The sequence below is a fragment of the Dryobates pubescens genome, chromosome 35 (assembly GCF_014839835.1).
Source record: "Dryobates pubescens isolate bDryPub1 chromosome 35, bDryPub1.pri, whole genome shotgun sequence".
Taxonomy (NCBI): Eukaryota; Metazoa; Chordata; class Aves; order Piciformes; family Picidae; genus Dryobates; species Dryobates pubescens.
The window spans coordinates 3,937,297-3,955,161 of NC_071646.1; the positions used below are offsets into that span (position 1 = coordinate 3,937,297).

Genomic DNA, 17,865 nt, shown 5'->3' on the forward strand with positions numbered 1-17,865 from the left:
GAAGGGAGGTTGGAGCTAGGTGGGGGGGTTGGTCTTTTCTCCCAGAACAAGAGGATGCAGTCTCAAGCTGTGCCAGGGGAGGTTCAGGCTGGATGTTAGGAAGAAATTCTTCCCAGCAAGAGAGATTGGCCATTGGGATGTGCTGCCCAGGGAGGTGGTGGAGTCACCACCCCTGGAGGTGTTTAGGAAGAGCCTGGATAAGGCACTTGGTGCCATGGTTTAGTTGATTAGATGGTGTTGGGTGAGAGGTTGGACTGGATGATCTCAAAGGTCTTTTCCAACCTATTCTATCCTAGTCTATTCTATCCTAGCCTACCCTATTCCTCAAGAGTTAAGGTACAAAGTTAGGAGTGAGTCCAACATAACCCAGAGGGACATCAGGGCTGTGCTGCCTTTCCCTGTGTTCTGGAGCACAGCCCCTCAGAAACCTGCAGTGCTCTGGAGAGGCCAGGTGTGCTCACACCCCAGGCTTCAAATGTCCCATCTAGGCAAGGTGACTTTTGCCTTTGTTATTTCTCACTGGAGGACTTCACTCTGAGTTCCTAAAACTGAGATGAATATGGGCTAGAGCCTGATCTGGAAGCCTGCTTGCCCACTGTAATAATCCTTCTCCAGCTGCATAGAACTTCTGAAGTGGTTATCAGATCACTTTCTCCTCAACTAAAAGAGACTCATTTAGCATGACAGAAACTGAGGAATGATGCCTGTGCTGTTTCTTCAGAGCTGCATCTTCTAAACCCTGCTTCTAAGGAGCTGCTGCTGCTGGGCTCTCGGCCTTCAGGGACTGAGAGAGTGCAAAGAGCTTTTGCCAACCTTCTTGAAGCCATGCAGTTGTTTTTGGGTCTTTGATTAGACTTTTCCTGTGCCTGAAGAAGGGATTCAGTTCACCAGAGGGTGATGCTGGAGCAAGTGTTCTCTCAAAGCAGCCCCTTAATGTCCCTCTCTCTGTCCTGACCATTGCCAGAGATGTTCTTAATGTGCTGCTGCCTCTTTCCTCCTCTTTAGCATTCATGCAGTGATGATCATGTGAAAATTACTCACACTTCTGACTTGAGAAAACTTTCCTAGCCCAGAACTTCATCCAATAGCAAGGGAATTAGAAATTCAAATTGGGGGAGAAATTATACACTCTGTGTATCAATACAGCAAACAGCATAAAAGCTGCAATCAATCACCCCAGCAGCAAAGGTGGTGGCACAGGTTCCTTGTCACCAAGTGGATCACAGCCCCATGAGTAAAGGAAAAGGTGAATCAGAACAAGAAACTTCGGTGTGCTGCCTCCCTGGGCAGCCAATTCCAGAGTCTCACCACCCTCACAGTGAGGAAACTCTTCCTCAGATCCACTCTAACCCTGCTCTGCCTCAGCTTCAAAGCATTTCCTCTTGTCCTGTCTCTAGACACCTTCAGGAAAAGTCTCTCTGCAGCCTTCCTGTAGCATCCCCTCAGCTATTGGAAGGCAGCTCTAAGGTCCCCCAGAGTCTTTCCCAGGCTGCACACCCCCAGCTCCCTCAGCCTCTCCTCATATCAGAGGTTCTCCAGGCCTTGGGTCATCTTTGTGGCCTCCTCTGGACTCACTCCAGCAGCTCTGTGTCCTCCTCCTGCTGGGGACACCAGAACTGGAGGTAGGATTGGAGGTGGGATCTCAGCAGAGCAGAGTCAAGGGGCAGAATCCCCTCTCTTGCCCTGCTGGCCACACTCCTCTGCCTGCAGCCCAGCACACAGCAGCCTGCTGGGCTGCATGAGGGCACTGCCAGCTCCTGGTGAGCTTCTCCTCAACCAACACCCCCAAGCCTCTTTCTTCAGAGCTGCTCTCAACCCACTCTGGATTTGTTCCAGGGACTGGCCCCACTCAGCTGCAGGACCTTGCACTTTGGCTTGCTTGACCTCATGCACATGTCACTGACCCACTTCTCAAGCCTGTCAAGATCCTTCTGGATGGTCGAATCTCTATTCTGTTGCATGCCTAAGCAGGTAAACAACTCTCCCTCCAAAGCACCTCCTGGACTGGGAGCAGTTTGATGTTCCATGTGCAGGGTGCCAAGGCTGCTGCAGGTGTGTGTACAACCCAGCCTTGGAGCCTGCAGCTCAGCCCTGCGTGGTCCTCCCTCTGCTACTCTCCTGATGTGTTTTGACTGCCAAATTTTGTGGTTTTGTAGGTCTTGTATCTCTGCTGTCAGCTCCCTGAGATGCAAGAAGCAGGCACAGCCCAGATGCCTGCTTGAGGCAGAAATAGCACAGCTTTCTACTACTGCTCCCCAGCAGGTCCCCTGAGCCTTGAATCTCTGGTAGACAGAGTTACAGAAGGGGAGGGGGGGAAAAAAAAAGCCAAGCCAGCTCTAAACCTTTAGTTTGCAGTTGTTGTAGAAAGCTGGTTCTGGGTTTGGGCTAATTTAGCAGCCTGGACTAGAGAGAGAAGCAATCTGTTGTAGTTTCTTAAGTGAATCAGCAAGCTTCTGATGGTTGGACTCAGGAGTCTTAAGAGGTCTTCTCCAAGCAAACTGATTCTGCTGGTGAAAGCTCTTCGAGTTTGGGGATGTTCAGTGACTCCTCAGGTTTCCAGGGGCTTCTGCACATTGCCCCTGGGCTTTGTCTGTTGCAATCTGTAGCTCTGATGGGTGTGGGATGTGGGCTGGTGAGTGGATGTCTCTGGGAGGGTGTTTGGAAAGCACCAGAGAGACAACAGGAAGGACAAATTGCTCCTGCTAATGTCTGGAGGATGTGTGTGTGTCCCCAGATTGACTTCAGACTGGGAGGTAGCAAAGGTCAGCAGCATCAGCCCCATGGCTTCTGATCTAAGACACCCCAGGACAGGAGGCACAGACAGCTGCTGGGGCTGGGCTCTTCTCAGGGGTGCCCAGTGGCAGAACAAAGGGCAGTGGGTACAAACTGGAGCCTGGGAGGTTTCACTTAAGCTTAAGAAGAAACATCTTCTCTTTGAGGGTGTTGGAGCCCTGGAGCAGGCTGCCCAGAGAGGTTGTGGAGTCTCCTTCTCTGGAGAGCTTCCAAACCCACTTGGACACTGTGATGCTGGGCAAGCTGCTGTGGGTGCCCTGCTTTAGCAGGGGGGTTGGAGTGGATGATCTCCAGAGGTCCCTTCCAGCCCTCACCACTTTGTGATTCTGTCACTGCTGGAAGGACAGATCCTCTCCTAGCTCAAGGAGGAGCCCAAGGAAGCTTTTTCCTCCCATCCAATCTTGCAGCTGGATTCCAGCTGTCCCCCCCATGGCACACACAGAGTCCACGAGAGGATCACTCCAGCACAGCACTGTGTGTGAAGCACCATGTGGAGAATGACCAATCATTTGGCAAGGGAGAGAGGAAGGGATGGACCCCAGGGAGGGGAGTGGGAGCAGGGAACTCCTCCAGCTGAGTGTCAGGAGGTGCTGTGTCACCTCCAGGGCTTCGTTCAGGAGGCCCTGCCTTGTGCCTCCATGGCTGGGGGCTCTGTGTGGAGCTCCAGCAGCACGGGCAGAGGGCTGGGCGCATGCAGGCTGCCCTCTGCAACGCTCAGAACTGCCAGCAGCGTCCCTCAGGCCCCAGGGTGACAAGCAGGGGCCGAGGCTTTGGGGGGAGGTGGCGGGGGGCTGCTTACCTTCTGCGCTCTGCGCTTGTCCGCCCGCTGGTTCTGGTGGTAAATGCGGCTGAAGTTGGACACAATGACAGGAACAGGCAGAGCAATGACCAGCACCCCACTCAGGGAGCAAATGGAGCCAAAGATCTTCCCAGCAATCGTCTTGGGCACCATGTCACCATAACTGGAAGGGGAGGAGAAAAACACAGAAGGGAAGCCCCTCCTTCAGACAAGCACAACTGGCACCAGCAGCCCTTCCGGGCTCCCTGTGCCCAGGCAGCAACCAGAGAGTCCAGGCTGGACACTACAGCTCAGACATCCACCAGGCAAGAGGCTGTTCATGCAGTGCTGTCATCCTGGAGATGACAGTTTCCACCCTTCTGTGGGAGTGATTGAAACTAAGCCAAAGGAAGGCAGTGGTGCTGCAATATGGATGTGCTGCTTCAGAGAAGGGCAACGAGGCTGGGGAGGGGTCTGGAGCACAGCCCTGGGAGGAGAGGCTGAGGGAGCTGGGGTTGCTTAGCCTGCAGAAGAGGAGGCTCAGAGGAGACCTCCTTGCTCTCTACAGCTATCTGAAGGGAGGTGGTAGCCAGGTGGGGGTTGGTCCCAGGCAATCAGCACCAGAACAAGAGGGCACAGTCTCAAGCTGAGCCAGGGGAAGTTTAGGCTGGAGGTGAGGAGAAAGTTCTTCACAAAGAGTTGTTAGCCATTGGGATGTGCTGCCCAGGGAGGTGGTGGAGTCCCCATCCCTGGAGGTGTTCAAAAAGGGATTGAAGCCATGGTTTAGTTAGTCATGAGGTGTTGGGTGAGAGGTTGGACTTGATGATCTCTGAGGTATTATCCAACCTTATTGATTCTATGATTCAGACAGCCACTGAGTTAGATTCACGTCCTCCCCACTGTGCTGCCCCCTAGCCTCTCCCCTCTGGGTCCCCCCCCTTGCCTCAGCATTAATTCAAAGTCTGGATTCAGTAAAGGGCCAATTCCCAGGATGAGAGCAGCTGAATAACACTCAGACAAACCTGTGTGCTGGGCCTGACCCAGCAATCTGCATTACCAGCTGTAATTTGTGTGTGAAATGGTACAGGCAGAGTCTGCGACAGCATAATCCACTTTGCAGAGCTGGGCCGTGCTGCTGCTTTAAGGATCTGTAGCTTCCACACCACAGCAGCCACTGCTCTGAGTGATTATTTGCTGTTTGTGCTTTTACTTTGCATATTGCCACAGCTTCAGTGGGTTTAGGCTTGAGATTAAGCTTTAATACTCTCCTTCTGTAAAGAGAACCAATGTAGCCTTAGGGCTACTCATCTGTGCCCTGGGAAGGATCATGGCTGTGAGTCCCTCATGGAATAGATGGGGCTGGAACTGCTCTGGGGCTTGGACACCTGATGGGCTGTGCTGGCTCACTAAGTGCTGCCTTAGAGCAAAGGCAGTGGGGGTTCTGAATTCTGATTTCTTCCTGATTTGGCCTGACACAATCCCCAGGATGTGTCCCAGGTGGCTGAACCTCTTAGTTCCAACCAGCTGCTCCACCTCTCACTGTTCCCTCATATCTCAGCACAGGTTCTGATTCCCAGTGGGCAGCAGATGTTGGCAATGCAGAGGCTGTGCCCTGCACCCCTTGTGCTCTCCTATACTCAGTGGCCAGCCAGTGTGTGGGCAAGGAGGTGATGATCATGGCTGGGCTACCACAGTCACTTGTGTCCCAGGAAAGGCTTCCTCCAGGCTCCGTGACAGCTTTGCTTGGCATGCTCAGGGCTGGTTTTGGTTGTGTGTGTGTGTGCAAATGCTTCAGGCTTTGCTAGCTAAGGCTTAATTATGCCAAGCAGACTCCTCTTCCTGCCTTCACCTGCATTAAAACCCTGCAGAATCCCTCAAATCAATAGGATGCTATTTTCTGTCTGCTAACTTTTGAGCTGCTGCTTCATGCAAAGCTGGTTTAAAAGCTCTGGCAAAGTGACTTCTGCCTCATTTAACACTGCTCTTGAAACAAATACTATAATGAAATCCTGTTTTTCTCTTCCCACCCCTTAACACAACCAGGCTGGAAATGAATCACATGCCTCAAAGACGATCTCAGTGACCTGGAGCACTCAGAGAGAGCCCTCCTGTGCATTTGCAGGAAGTACAAGAAGAAGTGGCTGGCTCCCAGGCTGTCTTGCAGGGTTTTGCTCTTACATGCAGGCTCAGAGCTACCTGATTACTTGGGACTTCAGAGAAGGTGCTTTCAAACCCCAGCAGACTGGCTTTGGAGCACTGAAGGTCTGGCTGGGGAGATGCAGGACTTCATTTCTGGAGCTCTTCTGAGAGAGCCTGCAGTTCTGCCCTGGCTGGAGCAGGCTGCATGGGAGGAGGACCTAAAACTTGTACTTTATCTTAGAGTCATAGAGTGGCTTGGGTTGGAAGGGACCTTAAAGATCATTCAGTTGCATGGGCAGGGACAGCTCCCACCAGCCCAGGTTGCTCAAGGCCTCATCCAACCTGGCCTTGAACACCTCCAGGGAGGGGACATCCACACCCTCCCTGGGCAACCTGTTCCTCTGTCTTCCCACCCTCACTGCCAAGAATTTCTTCCCAATCTCCAGTCCCAATCTGCCCTTCTCAAGCTTCAATCCATTCCCTCTCAGCCTATCACTACAGGCAGAGCTCTCCATGGAGAGAACACTGCTGGATTCATTCCCTCTGGGTTTGTGGGGCACATCCTGCAGCCAGCTCCTCTGGCTGTGCTGGGCTCCCTCTGATGTGAGTGCTGCTGATGGTTTGGGGATGTCACACAACCATAGACCTGCTTTGGTTGGAGAAGACCTCAAATTGGGTCATCTAGTTCAACCTAAGACCACCACCCTAGCTCTGTCATCAGAGTACAACCCAGCAGGAGCTGGATCCTGGATCCTCTTGCACTGAATCATGGAATCATGAAGATTGGAAAAGGAGATTGGATCCCATGAAAGGTTTCTTGTGACTTTGGCCACGATGGGGTTTGGAAGGGACCTAGGAAGCTGCAATTGGTTTACTCCTCTATTGACATCTGCAGCTGCTGCAATATTAATTGCTGGAGGGACTATTTTTGTCCTGATGGTACCACGAGGGTACTAATGGCCCCATGGCATATTTATAGCAGCTACAGAGCCAAATAATCTCAAATATTGGATTTCAGTTAGTACTAATTGGGCATTTTAGACCCAAAAAAAAAACTTCTCTCCCCCAGACTGGAAGGAGAGAGCTCAACTTTGCCATTAATTTGTTTAGCAAAAGGCAACTTGTCACCTGAAAAAAAAAACTTCTTCTTCCAGAAAGTGCATTTTAAGTAATTAATCAATAATCTCATTAGGGCAGCAAGCAGATAGAAGAGTCAGGTAATGATTAATACTCAGAGGGTCTAACTGGATGCAGTGAAACAACAGGAGGCTGCAAATTCAGTAGGCTTCTAATGTGACCTCCAGTAAATCATCCCAGTTGCTCTCAGCTTCCCCCAGTTGGTTGGGGAGCAGCAGCTGTTATGTAATGGTGACTTGTCCTTGGCCTGTGCAGCAGGTCCCAGGTGCTTCAGAGCAGGAGCTGAGCCGTGTTCTGGGCCATCCCCAGCACCCAGCAGTGCCCCTCGAGTGCTCCTGGGTCTCAAACATGGGGGTGACAGGAGGCAGTTGTGCAGAAACCTGGAGCAAAGAGCCTGTGCTGGCTCCAGGCTTGTCCAGAGGTTAAATGCTGAGTGCTGCCAGGGTTAGATGTGGAATGGGCCTGGAGACAGACATCCCTTCTACTTATTTTGCCAGGGAAATGGTGAGATGGCAACAGATTCAGGTAGTTTCACTTGCTGAATGCATTGCTCTGCTCACTGTCAGTGCTGGGTGAGATACCCTCACTGCCAGCCCGGCTCTAGGTGTGTGACCTTTGGGAGGAGCTGCTCCCTCTGCTCATGGGTGGTGATCCCAGAGCCCCATGCATCTATCATAGAATCACAGAATTGTTAGGGTTGGAAGAGACCTCAAGGATCTTCCAGTTCCAACCCCCCTGCCATGTTTCCATTGACTTTGATCTGTCCCTTTTCTCCTTCATCCATTCCAAGCCCCATTTTGCCCCTGTACTCAGTACTGGTGAGGCCACACCTTGAGTCCTTGTCCAGTTCTGGGCTCATCAATTTAAGAAGGACATTTTGATACTTGAATGTGTCCAGAGAAGGGCAACAAAGCTGGGGAGAGGCCTTGAGCACAAGCCCTACAAGGAGAGGCTGAGGGAGCTGGGGTTGCTTAGCCTGCAGAAGAGGAGGCTCAGGGGAGACCTTCTTGCTCTCTCCAGCTCCCTGAAGGGAGGTTGTAGCCAGGTGGGGGTTGGTCTCTTCTCCCAGGCAACCAGAACAAGAGGACACAGCCTCAAGCTGTGCCAGGAAAAGTTTAGGCTGGAGGTGAGGAGAAAGTTCTTCCCAGAGAGAGTTGTTGGCCACTGGGATGTGCTGCCCAGGGAGGTGGTGGAGTCCCCATCCCTGGAGGTGTTCAAAAAGGGATTGGATGTGGCACTTGGTGCCATGGTTGAGTTGATTAGATAGTGCTGGGTGATAGGTTGGACTTGGTGATCTTGAAGGTCTTTTCCAACCTGGTTTGTTCTATTCTGAACCAAGGAATTACTTTGAAGTGGTCACTTCTCAGACTGGAGGAGACTGAGGATGCAGAATTTCAACTTTTTCTTTTTTTTCCCTTTTCTTTCCAGTGTGACTTCTGTGTTCTTGGGCTATAGGAGGGGGTCAGATGGCACTCACCCTAATTAGCAGCCATTAGCCTTGACAGCATGATGAGCTGTTGTTGTTCTCTCTGTCAGCACAGAGAATGTTAGCAAATAGAGGTCATTGCTTCCCAGTTCTGGTGGCAGCAGCAGAGGTGTCTGGCCACTGCTTAGCTCCCCAGCTGGAGACAGCAATAAATAAGGTGCTGAACAGCTCATCAAATGACTCCCTCTAAAAATAGTCTCTCAGCAGCATCTCTGCTGATCCCATCCCTCTGTGCAACGTTCACAGCCCCAGGACTAGGGAGCTGGAGTCAAAAAGCTGGAAGAGCCAATGGGATAGGGACAGTGCTACAGCAAGGGCAGCTCTGTGGGGACAGCAGAACAGCTCTTCAGAGGATGAACCAGCAGGAATTAGGTGGCCAGCAGCACCCCAGGGCAGGGACTGACCCTGAACTCGGCATGGATGAGGCCATACTTTGAATCCTGGGTTCAGTTTTGGGGTCCTGGCTCCAAGGAGGACATTGAGAGACTGGAGCATGCCCAGAGCAGGACAACAAAGCTGGGGAAAGGTCTGGAGAAGAGGTGGGGAGCAGCTGAAGCAACTGGGGTTGTTCAGCCTGGAGAAGAGGAGGACAAGGGGAGACCTCATTGCTCTCTGAAGGTGCCTGAAAGGTGGTTGGAGTGAGGTGAGGATTGGTCTCTTCTTCCTCCTGTTAGGTGATAGAACATGATGGCCTCAAGTTGCACCAGGGGAGGTTTAGGTTAGAGATTAGGAACAATTTCTTCCCTGCAAGAGTGGTCAGGGATTGGAAGAGGCTGCCCAGGGAGGTAGTGGAGTCCCCATCCCTGGAGGTATCCAAGAAACCTGTGGCCATGGCACTTTGGGACATAGTTTAGTGGCTGTGGTGGTGTTGGGTTGATGGCTGGACTCAATGATTTTAGGGCTCTTTTCCTACCTTACTGCCTCAAGCCATCAGCCTGTGCCTCTACATGAGCATGCAGAGCCCACACAAGGACATGGGCACAGCTGGCTGAGGGGTCAGAAGAGGACTCTGCTTTCACTGTTTAAGTGGTCAGCGGACATTTCCTGCCTGATGTTGCAAAACCGCTGTGGTTCTCAGAGCCAGCCTGGGAAAGCTGAAGACGGCAACAGAAACAAAGCTGCTGCCGATGATTTGGTATTTCAGCCTCACGCTGCCATTAACAGCTCTTTGAGAGCTGCTTTATCTCTCTAACCTTTTGCCCAGCACAGTAGAGTCAAAAGAAGATTTCACTCCAGCCTGTAAGCTGCTGCTTTTAGGACAATAAGGACAGGATAATAACATTCTGTGCTGCACAATGGGATGTGATTTTGAAAGCCTTTTGAGTGAAAGAGAGAGAATAAAGCATGGCACAAGCCTGTTGCTTTCCAGGTGCAGGAGAATCCAGTTTTAGAGTGGGGAGAAATTGCTCTGGAATGTTTGGATGTGCAGAAAGGATGGGGGGGAAGTCTAAAATCCATCTAGGATGTCTCAGTGGTGTTGTGTGTGTCACATCTGACAGCTCAGAGGAGCTCACCTCCCTCCATTTAATAGATCTGAGTCCAATGTAATCAGGGTAATGCTGCTTTGAACCTCCAGTGAAATGATGATGGTGTCACTTCCAATGATGCAATGAAAACAAAGCAAATTCCCCTCATTTCCTTCTGGGGTTTGCAAGTGATGAAAGCACAGGGAGTGAGCAGCTGTGGTACAGGGGCTGAGGAGAAAGCTGGCTCTTCTCTTTGGGGTTTAGGAGGACAGAGAGTAGAGTAGAATTAACCAGGTTGGAAAAGACCTCAGAGATCATCAAGTCCAACCTATCACCCAACACCATCTAATCAACTAAACCATGGTATTAAATTCCTCATCCAATCCCTTTTTGAACACCTCCAGTGATGGTGTCTCCACCACCTCCCTGGGCAGCACATCCCATGGCCAATCTCTCTTGCTGGGAAGAATGTCTTCCTAACATGCAGCCCAAACCTCCCCTGGCACAGCTTGAGACTGTGTCCTCTTGTTCTGGTGCTGCTTGCCTGGGAGAAGAGTCCAACCCCCAGCTGGCTACAACCTCCCTTCAGGTGGTTGTAGAGAGCAAGAAGGTCTCCCCTGAGCCTGCTCTTCTGCAGGCTAAGCAACCCCAGCTCCCTCAGCCTCTCCTCACAGGGCTCGAGTGCAGGCTTGAGACACAGCACTTGTGATGGACCACTCCTGAAGCCTGGGAGCTTGTTTTCTGCCCACATTCTGTCACAGGCTTGCTTTGTGGTTCCAGGAAAGACAGGGCCACTTTGTGTCTGACCCTTTAACATGCCCATGAGGGAGATGAAGACATTTTCAGAGCTGTCCCAGACAAGTGCTGTGAGGATTCGTTAGCGGATGCTGACACGATGCTTCGAAACCCTCAGAGAAGCGATTTGTTTGCTTGCTTGGGTTTCTTTTCCGAGGGTTTTGCAGAGTCAGGCACAGCAAGCCACATCCACGAGGACAGGCTGGTATGGCAGTGTCAGCTTTTTAAACCCAGTGATCCCAGAAGGATTGGGATGTGCTGATCAACGCCCGAGGAGCCTGCCAGGGATGTGCTGATGAATGCCTGAGGAGCCTCCTCAAGAGCGTGCTGTGAGCGGAGCCATCGTGGCTTTGAAGCAGGAGAAGCTCTACAGAGGCTGTCAGATGACAGACCTGAGCAGCAAATCAGCTGTGGCCAGGGAAGTACAGAGCCTATTTCGTGCTAGGCTTCTTTCAGATGAAACATCCTTATTTCCTGCCTTGTTTTGAGCTGGGCAGCTCCCCAGCTGGGCATTCAACTTCTGCAATAGCTGCCTTGGCTTTCCACTGCTGTGGGGTGGTGGTTTTTTTTGTTTGGTTGGGTTTGTTTGGTTCTTTTCCTCCTGGCATGTTCTATTTGTTAGTGTTTTCATGGCTGCTCTCACCCTCCCCAGATATCCTGCTGAAATGGCATCCCTCAGCCGAGCTGCGAGGGCTGTTGAGTGCTGGTAGATGTGTATCAGCAAGCAAGAGCCTTATCTTCAGGGCTCACATGTGGTTTGATTTCTTTGCAAGGCTCTGGCCAGCACTTACTAACTTGGCAGGCATTTTCCAGGTGATGTTGGCTTGCTTTGGTTTGGTTTTGGTTTGGTCTGGTCTCTTGAGTTTGTGGTTGGCACTGAACTGCCTCTGATAAAAGGGCTCTGAGGGTTGCATCTGAAACCCTGATGCTGTTGGGCCCTGGGTGATCCTGCTTTGGTAGGGGAGTTCAACTCCAGTACCTGAGGAGAGCCTACAAAAGGCTGGAGAGGGACTTTTCATGAGGGTCTCTAGCAATAGGACAAGGGGGAATGGTTTGAAGTTGAGGGAGAGCAGAGGTAGACTGGAGCTTAGGAAGAAGTTCTTCAGCACGAGGGTGGTGAGAGTCTGCAACAGGCTGCCCAGGGAGGTTGTGGCTGCCACAGGAGGTTGTGGCTGCCCCCTCCCCGAAGGTCTTCAGGGCCAGGTTGGATGAGACCTTGAGCAACCTGGGCTGGTGGAAGCTGTCCCTGCCTGCAGCAGGGAGGCTGAAGTAGGTCATCTCTAAGGTCCTTTCCAACCTAAGCCATTCTATGACCTGCAGAGGTCCCTTCCAAGCCCTACTGTGACCCTTTTCTCATGGCAACAGGAGGGAACGTGGGGCACTTAAAAAGGGAAGATGGGTCATGTAAAACTGAGAGGCATTTCTGTCCAGTGTGAGGAGTTAACCCCCTGGGAGTCACTGTTCCAAGGTATTGTGGGGAATTTGGAGCTTCACCAAGGGAGTGGTCAGCTGTGTGTTTGCTCACATGGAGACCACAGAGTTACATCACCCAGGATGAAAAGGGAGCACCAGGGAGGTGCAAGCTGTGTTGCTTCTCTACCAGTGAGAATTGGAAAGAGAAGAAAGTTCTTCTCTAATGAGTTGCTCAGCAGGGACTTGCATTTCTGGGCAGCCTGTACTAACCCTCAGCAAAGCCAAAGGGAGGGATTACATGGACTTGTAGCCTCCTCATTCCTGTACTTAGAATCACAGAACTGTCAGGGTTGGAAGGGACCTCAAGGCTCAGCCAGGTCCAAACCCTCTGCCGTGGGCAGGGACACCTCACACCACAGCAGGTTGCTCACAGCCACCTCCAGCCTGGCTGCAAACACCTCCAGGCATGAGGCTTCCACCACCTCCCTGGGCAACCTGTGCCAGTCTCTCACCACCCTCCTGGGGAAGAACTTCTTCCTAACATCTTGTACAAGACAGGGACTATGTTGAACAGCTCTGAGAACAACCAGTGGCATAAAATATTCCTTACAACAACAGCAGGCACTGCCCAGAGAAATGGGACTGTTTTTGTAGGCTCAGGAAGAAACCAAGTAGATTATTTAATACACTGAGGCTTGAGAATACTTAATATGCACACACTGGTTCCATTTATTCTTCCCAGCTTGGATCAACTTCTCAGCCTGTAGGCAGTTAAAACAGATGGTCTGAATTTGGGTAACATTCAGACCTTGAGTTGAAGCTAAAAATGGAGTTTCACTGGCAAGGAAAGTAGGTCAGGAAGCTAAAGCCCCTAGTCCAAAAGTGATGAAAAGCTTCTCATCAAGTGTGGTCTGCTGCCAGTCGTTCAAAGGAGCAGGGGAAGAAAGGTTGCTGGAGACCTTTGGAAGAGGGATTACAATGGGGGATGCCAGCAGCCTGCTTCCTGCTGCAGAGCTCTGCAGCTGCAAACCTGCTTTGCTGTGAGGGATGAATGGGACCACCAGTGACAGCTGCCCCAGTCCCAGCAGCTGGGCTGGAGCTGCTGCAGCAGCAGGGTGGGACTGGGGACGTAAGCACCTGGATCTCCTGCGTCAGGCAGAGGAGTGCTGGGAGGAGAAGCCTCTTTGCATAGCCTCTGCTAATACCTTCCCCACTAATCACCCCCTCCACACCAGCCCTGTCAGCAACTGACTCAGAACTGGTGATTTCATCACCTCTGCAGAGTCTGCCTCGCAGCAGGGCTGAGGCTTTCAGCACTCGCTGAGTCCTTTGCTCTCCACCGCTCTCCAGTGCGGGCCAGCTGCCGGGGAACTTCTGCACCCGGAGCTGGAATTGTTCAGAGCAACTGGGGAGCCTGTCCCTGTGAACACAGGGCTCCCAGTTCAGCACATTGTCTCAGCCCTTGCTTAGTGTTAAGCAGAGAGTTAATTGCTGTTCACTGCCAGGATGCTAACATCCCTGGCCAAGTATTTTTGTGAAGTGGAACTAAGACAGATGTTTGCTCCCTGCATTTGGCAAAGCTGAGCTCAGACCCTGCCACTCCTCCTCTCCTTCTTCTAACTACTTCCTTCTTTGGAGGGAGGATTGCTCCTGCTCCAGCTGTGCCAGCAGAACCCACTCCTTGCTGGCTGTCTCCATACCATGGGGTTTTTCCCCAGGAAAGTAGAAGTGGGATGTTCCCCAGCATGAAAAGGACACAGAGCTGATGGAATGAGCCCAGAGGAGGCCACAAAGATGATTCAAGGACTGGAGCAGCTCTGCTATGAGGATAGGCTGAGGGAGCTGGGGGTGCTCAGCCTGGAGAAGAGAAGATTCTGGGGCAACATTAGAACTAGTACCTGAAGGGATCCTAAAGGCAGGCTGCAGAGGGACTTTTCATGAGGGTGTCTAGAGACAGGACAAAAGGGAATGGTTTGAAGCTGAGGGAGAGCAGGGTTAGGCTGGAGCTGAGGAAGAAGTTCCTCAGTATGAATGTGGTGGGACTTTGGAACAGGTTAAGCAGAGTGGCTGTGGCTGCCTCCTCCCTGGGGGTGTTGAAGGCCAGGTTGGGTGAGTCCTTGAGCAGCTGAGTCTAGTTGAGAGGTGTCCCTGCCCATGGTGGGGAGGTTGGAGCAGATGAACTCTAAGGTCTCTTCCAACCTCAATGGTTGTGTGGTTTTGACCTTTGTGCTCTCTACAGCCATCAAACATCAACAATATGGAAAGGCTAGGAGAAAGTCCTGAGTGTTTAGTGTCCATCTGACCATCATCTGGTGGAGGCAGCTGGCATGGTGGTGGCTGGGAGCTTCTGCTCTCCATAACACTTTAAAAAGTGCTTGTTTTAATGGGAAATAAAATCTCCCAGCTTGCAGGCATGATTTATTTCCAGCTGCACACACTAAAAGGGCCTTTTCAATGACTTCAGTCATTATTAATTGAAGCAGAATCCTCATCTTCCTTGCAGTGAAGGCCTTAGACAAGAACCTGATGGGAGAATCCAGGTTTTTGTTCATCACCTTAAGGCTTTCTCTAGAAATACATAGACTCAGTCAGGGTTGGAAGGGACCACAAGGATCATCTAGTTCCAACCCCCCTGTCATGGGCAGGGACACCCCACACTAGATCAGCCTGGCCAGAGCCTCATCCAGCCTGGGCTTAAACACCTCCAGGGATGGGGCCTCAACCACCTCCCTGGACAACCCATTCCAGGGCTTCACCACTCTCATGGGGAAGAACTTCCTCCTCACCTCCAGCCTCAATCTCCCCACCTCCAGCTTCATTCCATTCCCCCTAGTCCTATCACTCCCTGAGATCCTGAGCAGTCCCTCCCCAGCCTTCTTGTAGCCCCCTTCAGATACTGGAAGGCCACAATGAGGTCACCTCAGAGCCTTCTCTTCTCCAGACTGCACAGCCCCAACTCCTTCAGTCTGTCCTCACAGGAGAGGTGCTCCAGCCCTCTGCTCATCCTCCTGGCCCTGCTCTGGACACCTTCCAGCACCTCCAGATCCCTCTTGTCATAGGGGCTCCAGAACTGGAGGCAGTACTCCAGGTGGGGTCTCCCCAGAACTGAGCAGAGGGGGAGAATCCCCTCCCTTGCCCTGCTGGCCACACTTCTCTTGCTGCAGCCCAGGCTCTGGTTGGCTTTCCAGGCTGCAAGTGCACACTGAGAGCTCCTGGTGAGCTTCTCCTGCCCAGCACCCCCAAGTCTCTCTCCTCAGGGCTGCTTTCCAGCCAGTCCCTGCCCAGCCTGGATTTGTGCCTGGAATTGCCTCGACTCAGATGCAGGATCCTGCCTTTGGTCTAGTTGAACCTCCTGAGGTTGGCTTGTGCTCACCTCTCCAGCCTGTCCAGGTCCCTCTGGATGGCATCCCTTCCCTCCAGCTGTCTGCTGCACCACACAGCTTGGTGTCAGCAAACCTGCTGAGGGTGCACTCAATGCCACTGTCACAATATCACTAAGGTTGGAAGAGACCTCAAAGATCATTGAGTCCAAGCTGTCACCACAGACCTCATGACTAAACCATGGCACCAAGTGCCACATCCAATCCCCTCTTGAACACCTCCAGGGATGGTGACTCCCACAAAGATGTTGAACAAGCCTGGTCCCAGGACTGATCCCTGAGGGACTCTGCTTGTCCCTGGCCTCCACTGGGACATGGACCCATGGACAGCCACTCTTTGGGTGCCAGTTCTCTATCCATCTAGTGGTCACCAGTTTGAAGACCAGGATGTGGTGCAGGACAGCGTTGAAGGCATTGCACCCAGGCTGGAGAGGGCAGTCAGTGCACTGAGCAATTAGAGCCTGCACCTCACAGCAGGGTTGAAGGCTCCCTGCCCTGTCTTACATTCTTAACTGTGGTGGTGTCAGCTTCAAGGCAATGCTGGGTTTGGGCTTTCATTTTCTCCATATCTCTCTTTTTCCTGTCTTTTTTCTCCTTTCTAAGCAGCTTGAGTGTCCATGCTGAGCCATGGCACATCCAGCATGATCCACACAGTGTGCATCTTAATGAGCTGCTCACACTGATTATACCCAAAGCCATCTCAGAAATATTTACTGGGGGGGGGGGGGGGGGAAGACAGAAAAGAAAAGGCTCTGGGGAATTAATTAGCTTTTTAAGAATTGGCTGTTTGAAGGCCTTCAGACTGTGGAGAAGCTGAACTTGGAACTGGAAGCACTTGCAGAGGAGATGAAGAAGCCCTTTTTACAAGGGCTTGTGGTGTTAGGATGAGAGGGAATGAGTGGAAGGTGGAAGAGGGGAGGTTGAAAGTGGAGATTAGGAGGGAATTCTTGACAGTGAGGGTGCAACAGGTTGCCCAGGGAGGTTGTGGATGCCTCCTCCCTGGAGGTGTTCAAGGGCAGGATGGATGAGGCCTTGAGCAACCTGGGCTGGGGGGAAGTGTCCCTGCCCATGGCAGGGGAGTTGGCTCTCTACAACTACCTGAAGGGAGGTTGCAGCCAGGTGGGGATTGGTCTCTTCTTCCAGGCACCCAGCAGCAGAACAAGAGGACACAGCCTCATGCTGTGCCAGGGGAGGTTTAGGCTGGATGTTAGGAAGAAGCTCTTCATAGAAAGAGAGATTTGCCCTTGGGATGTGCTGCCCAGGGAGGTGGTAGAGTCACCATCCCTGGAGGTGTTTAGGAAGAGCCTGGATGGGGTGCTTGGTGCCATGGTTAATTGATCAGATAGTGTTGAGTGATAGGTTGGACTTGATGATTTCCAAGGTCTCTTCCAACCTGGTCTGGTCTACCCTATCCTATTCTATCCTTAAAGTGCATTTCAACCCAAACCGTTCTATGAACCTCTGTGAGTTCCGATGCTGAGGAAGCAGGAGGGATGTCCTTGCAGTGCAGACTCTCTCAGCCACTACTGACTCAGGGTGTGCTGAAGACTTGTGCACACATTTCAGTGCTTTCACCTGCAAGCAAGGAGGCTGTGCTTGAGTGTGTCCCTTCAGCCTGGTCCTGCCTGGCTCCTGGTGGCCGCAGTGTTCTCATCCACAGACTCACCTGGCTTGTGAGGAAGAGTCAGGGTGGCTGCAGGGCTGGATTTGCAGAGTTAATGGGGCTCATAAGAGGGATTACTGGAGCACTGGGGCATGCCTAATGCTATTTGCATTTTTCCACACCTAAATAATTTTGTGGAGCTGTCCACAGAGGCTGCACCTGACTCTGAAATCCGCCTGGAGGTTAGCTCAGCCGGGCAGTGGCGGAGGCTCAGCCTGCAGCAGAGGCACAGCCTGAACACCAGCCCCAGGCAAAGGATCAGAGGGCTGGGGCTCCTCTGCCATGAGGACAGACTGAGAGAGTTGGGGCTGTTCAATCTGGAAAAGAGAGAGCTCTAAGGAGCCCTTCCTGTGGCCTTCCAGGATCTGAATGGGGCTACAAGAAAGCTGGGGAGGGACTTTTGAGGGTGTCAGGGAGTGATAGGACTGGGAGGGATGGAACAGAACTTGAAATGGGGAGATTGATATTAGATGTTAGGAAGAAGTTCTTCCCCATGAGGGTGGTGAGAGCCTGGCACAGGTTGCCCAGGGAGCTGGTGGAAGCCTCATCTCTGGAGGCTTTGAAGGCCAGGCTGGATGTGGCTGTGAGCAACCTGCTGTGGTGTGAGGTGTCCCTGCCCATGGCAGGGGGGTTGGAGCTGGCTGAGCCTTGAGGTCCCTTCCAACCCTGACAATGCTGTGATTCTAAAACTGGGGAGATGCCATCCAGCCCCTGTGCCTTCCTCTGCTCCCCCAAGCTGGGTTGTTTCCTCTGCAATGCAGAAGGCTTTGGGCTGCTGTGGGCGTTCTTTGTTCTACCTTGGGTTGGATCCTTCA

At 52.1% G+C, this 17,865-nt stretch overlaps 1 protein-coding gene across 4 annotated transcripts in view; it reads right to left on the reverse strand.

The window, feature by feature from the left end:
* KCND3 (potassium voltage-gated channel subfamily D member 3) overlaps window positions 1-17,865 on the reverse strand; it is a 152,132-nt gene that overhangs the window by 33,502 nt on the left and 100,765 nt on the right. For all 4 annotated transcript variants that reach the window (XM_054176417.1, XM_054176413.1, XM_054176416.1 and 1 more), the window contains one exon: window positions 3,593-3,755. In XM_054176417.1, the coding sequence (XP_054032392.1) occupies window positions 3,593-3,755 (163 nt within the window). The remainder of the gene's footprint in view (window positions 1-3,592; window positions 3,756-17,865) is intronic.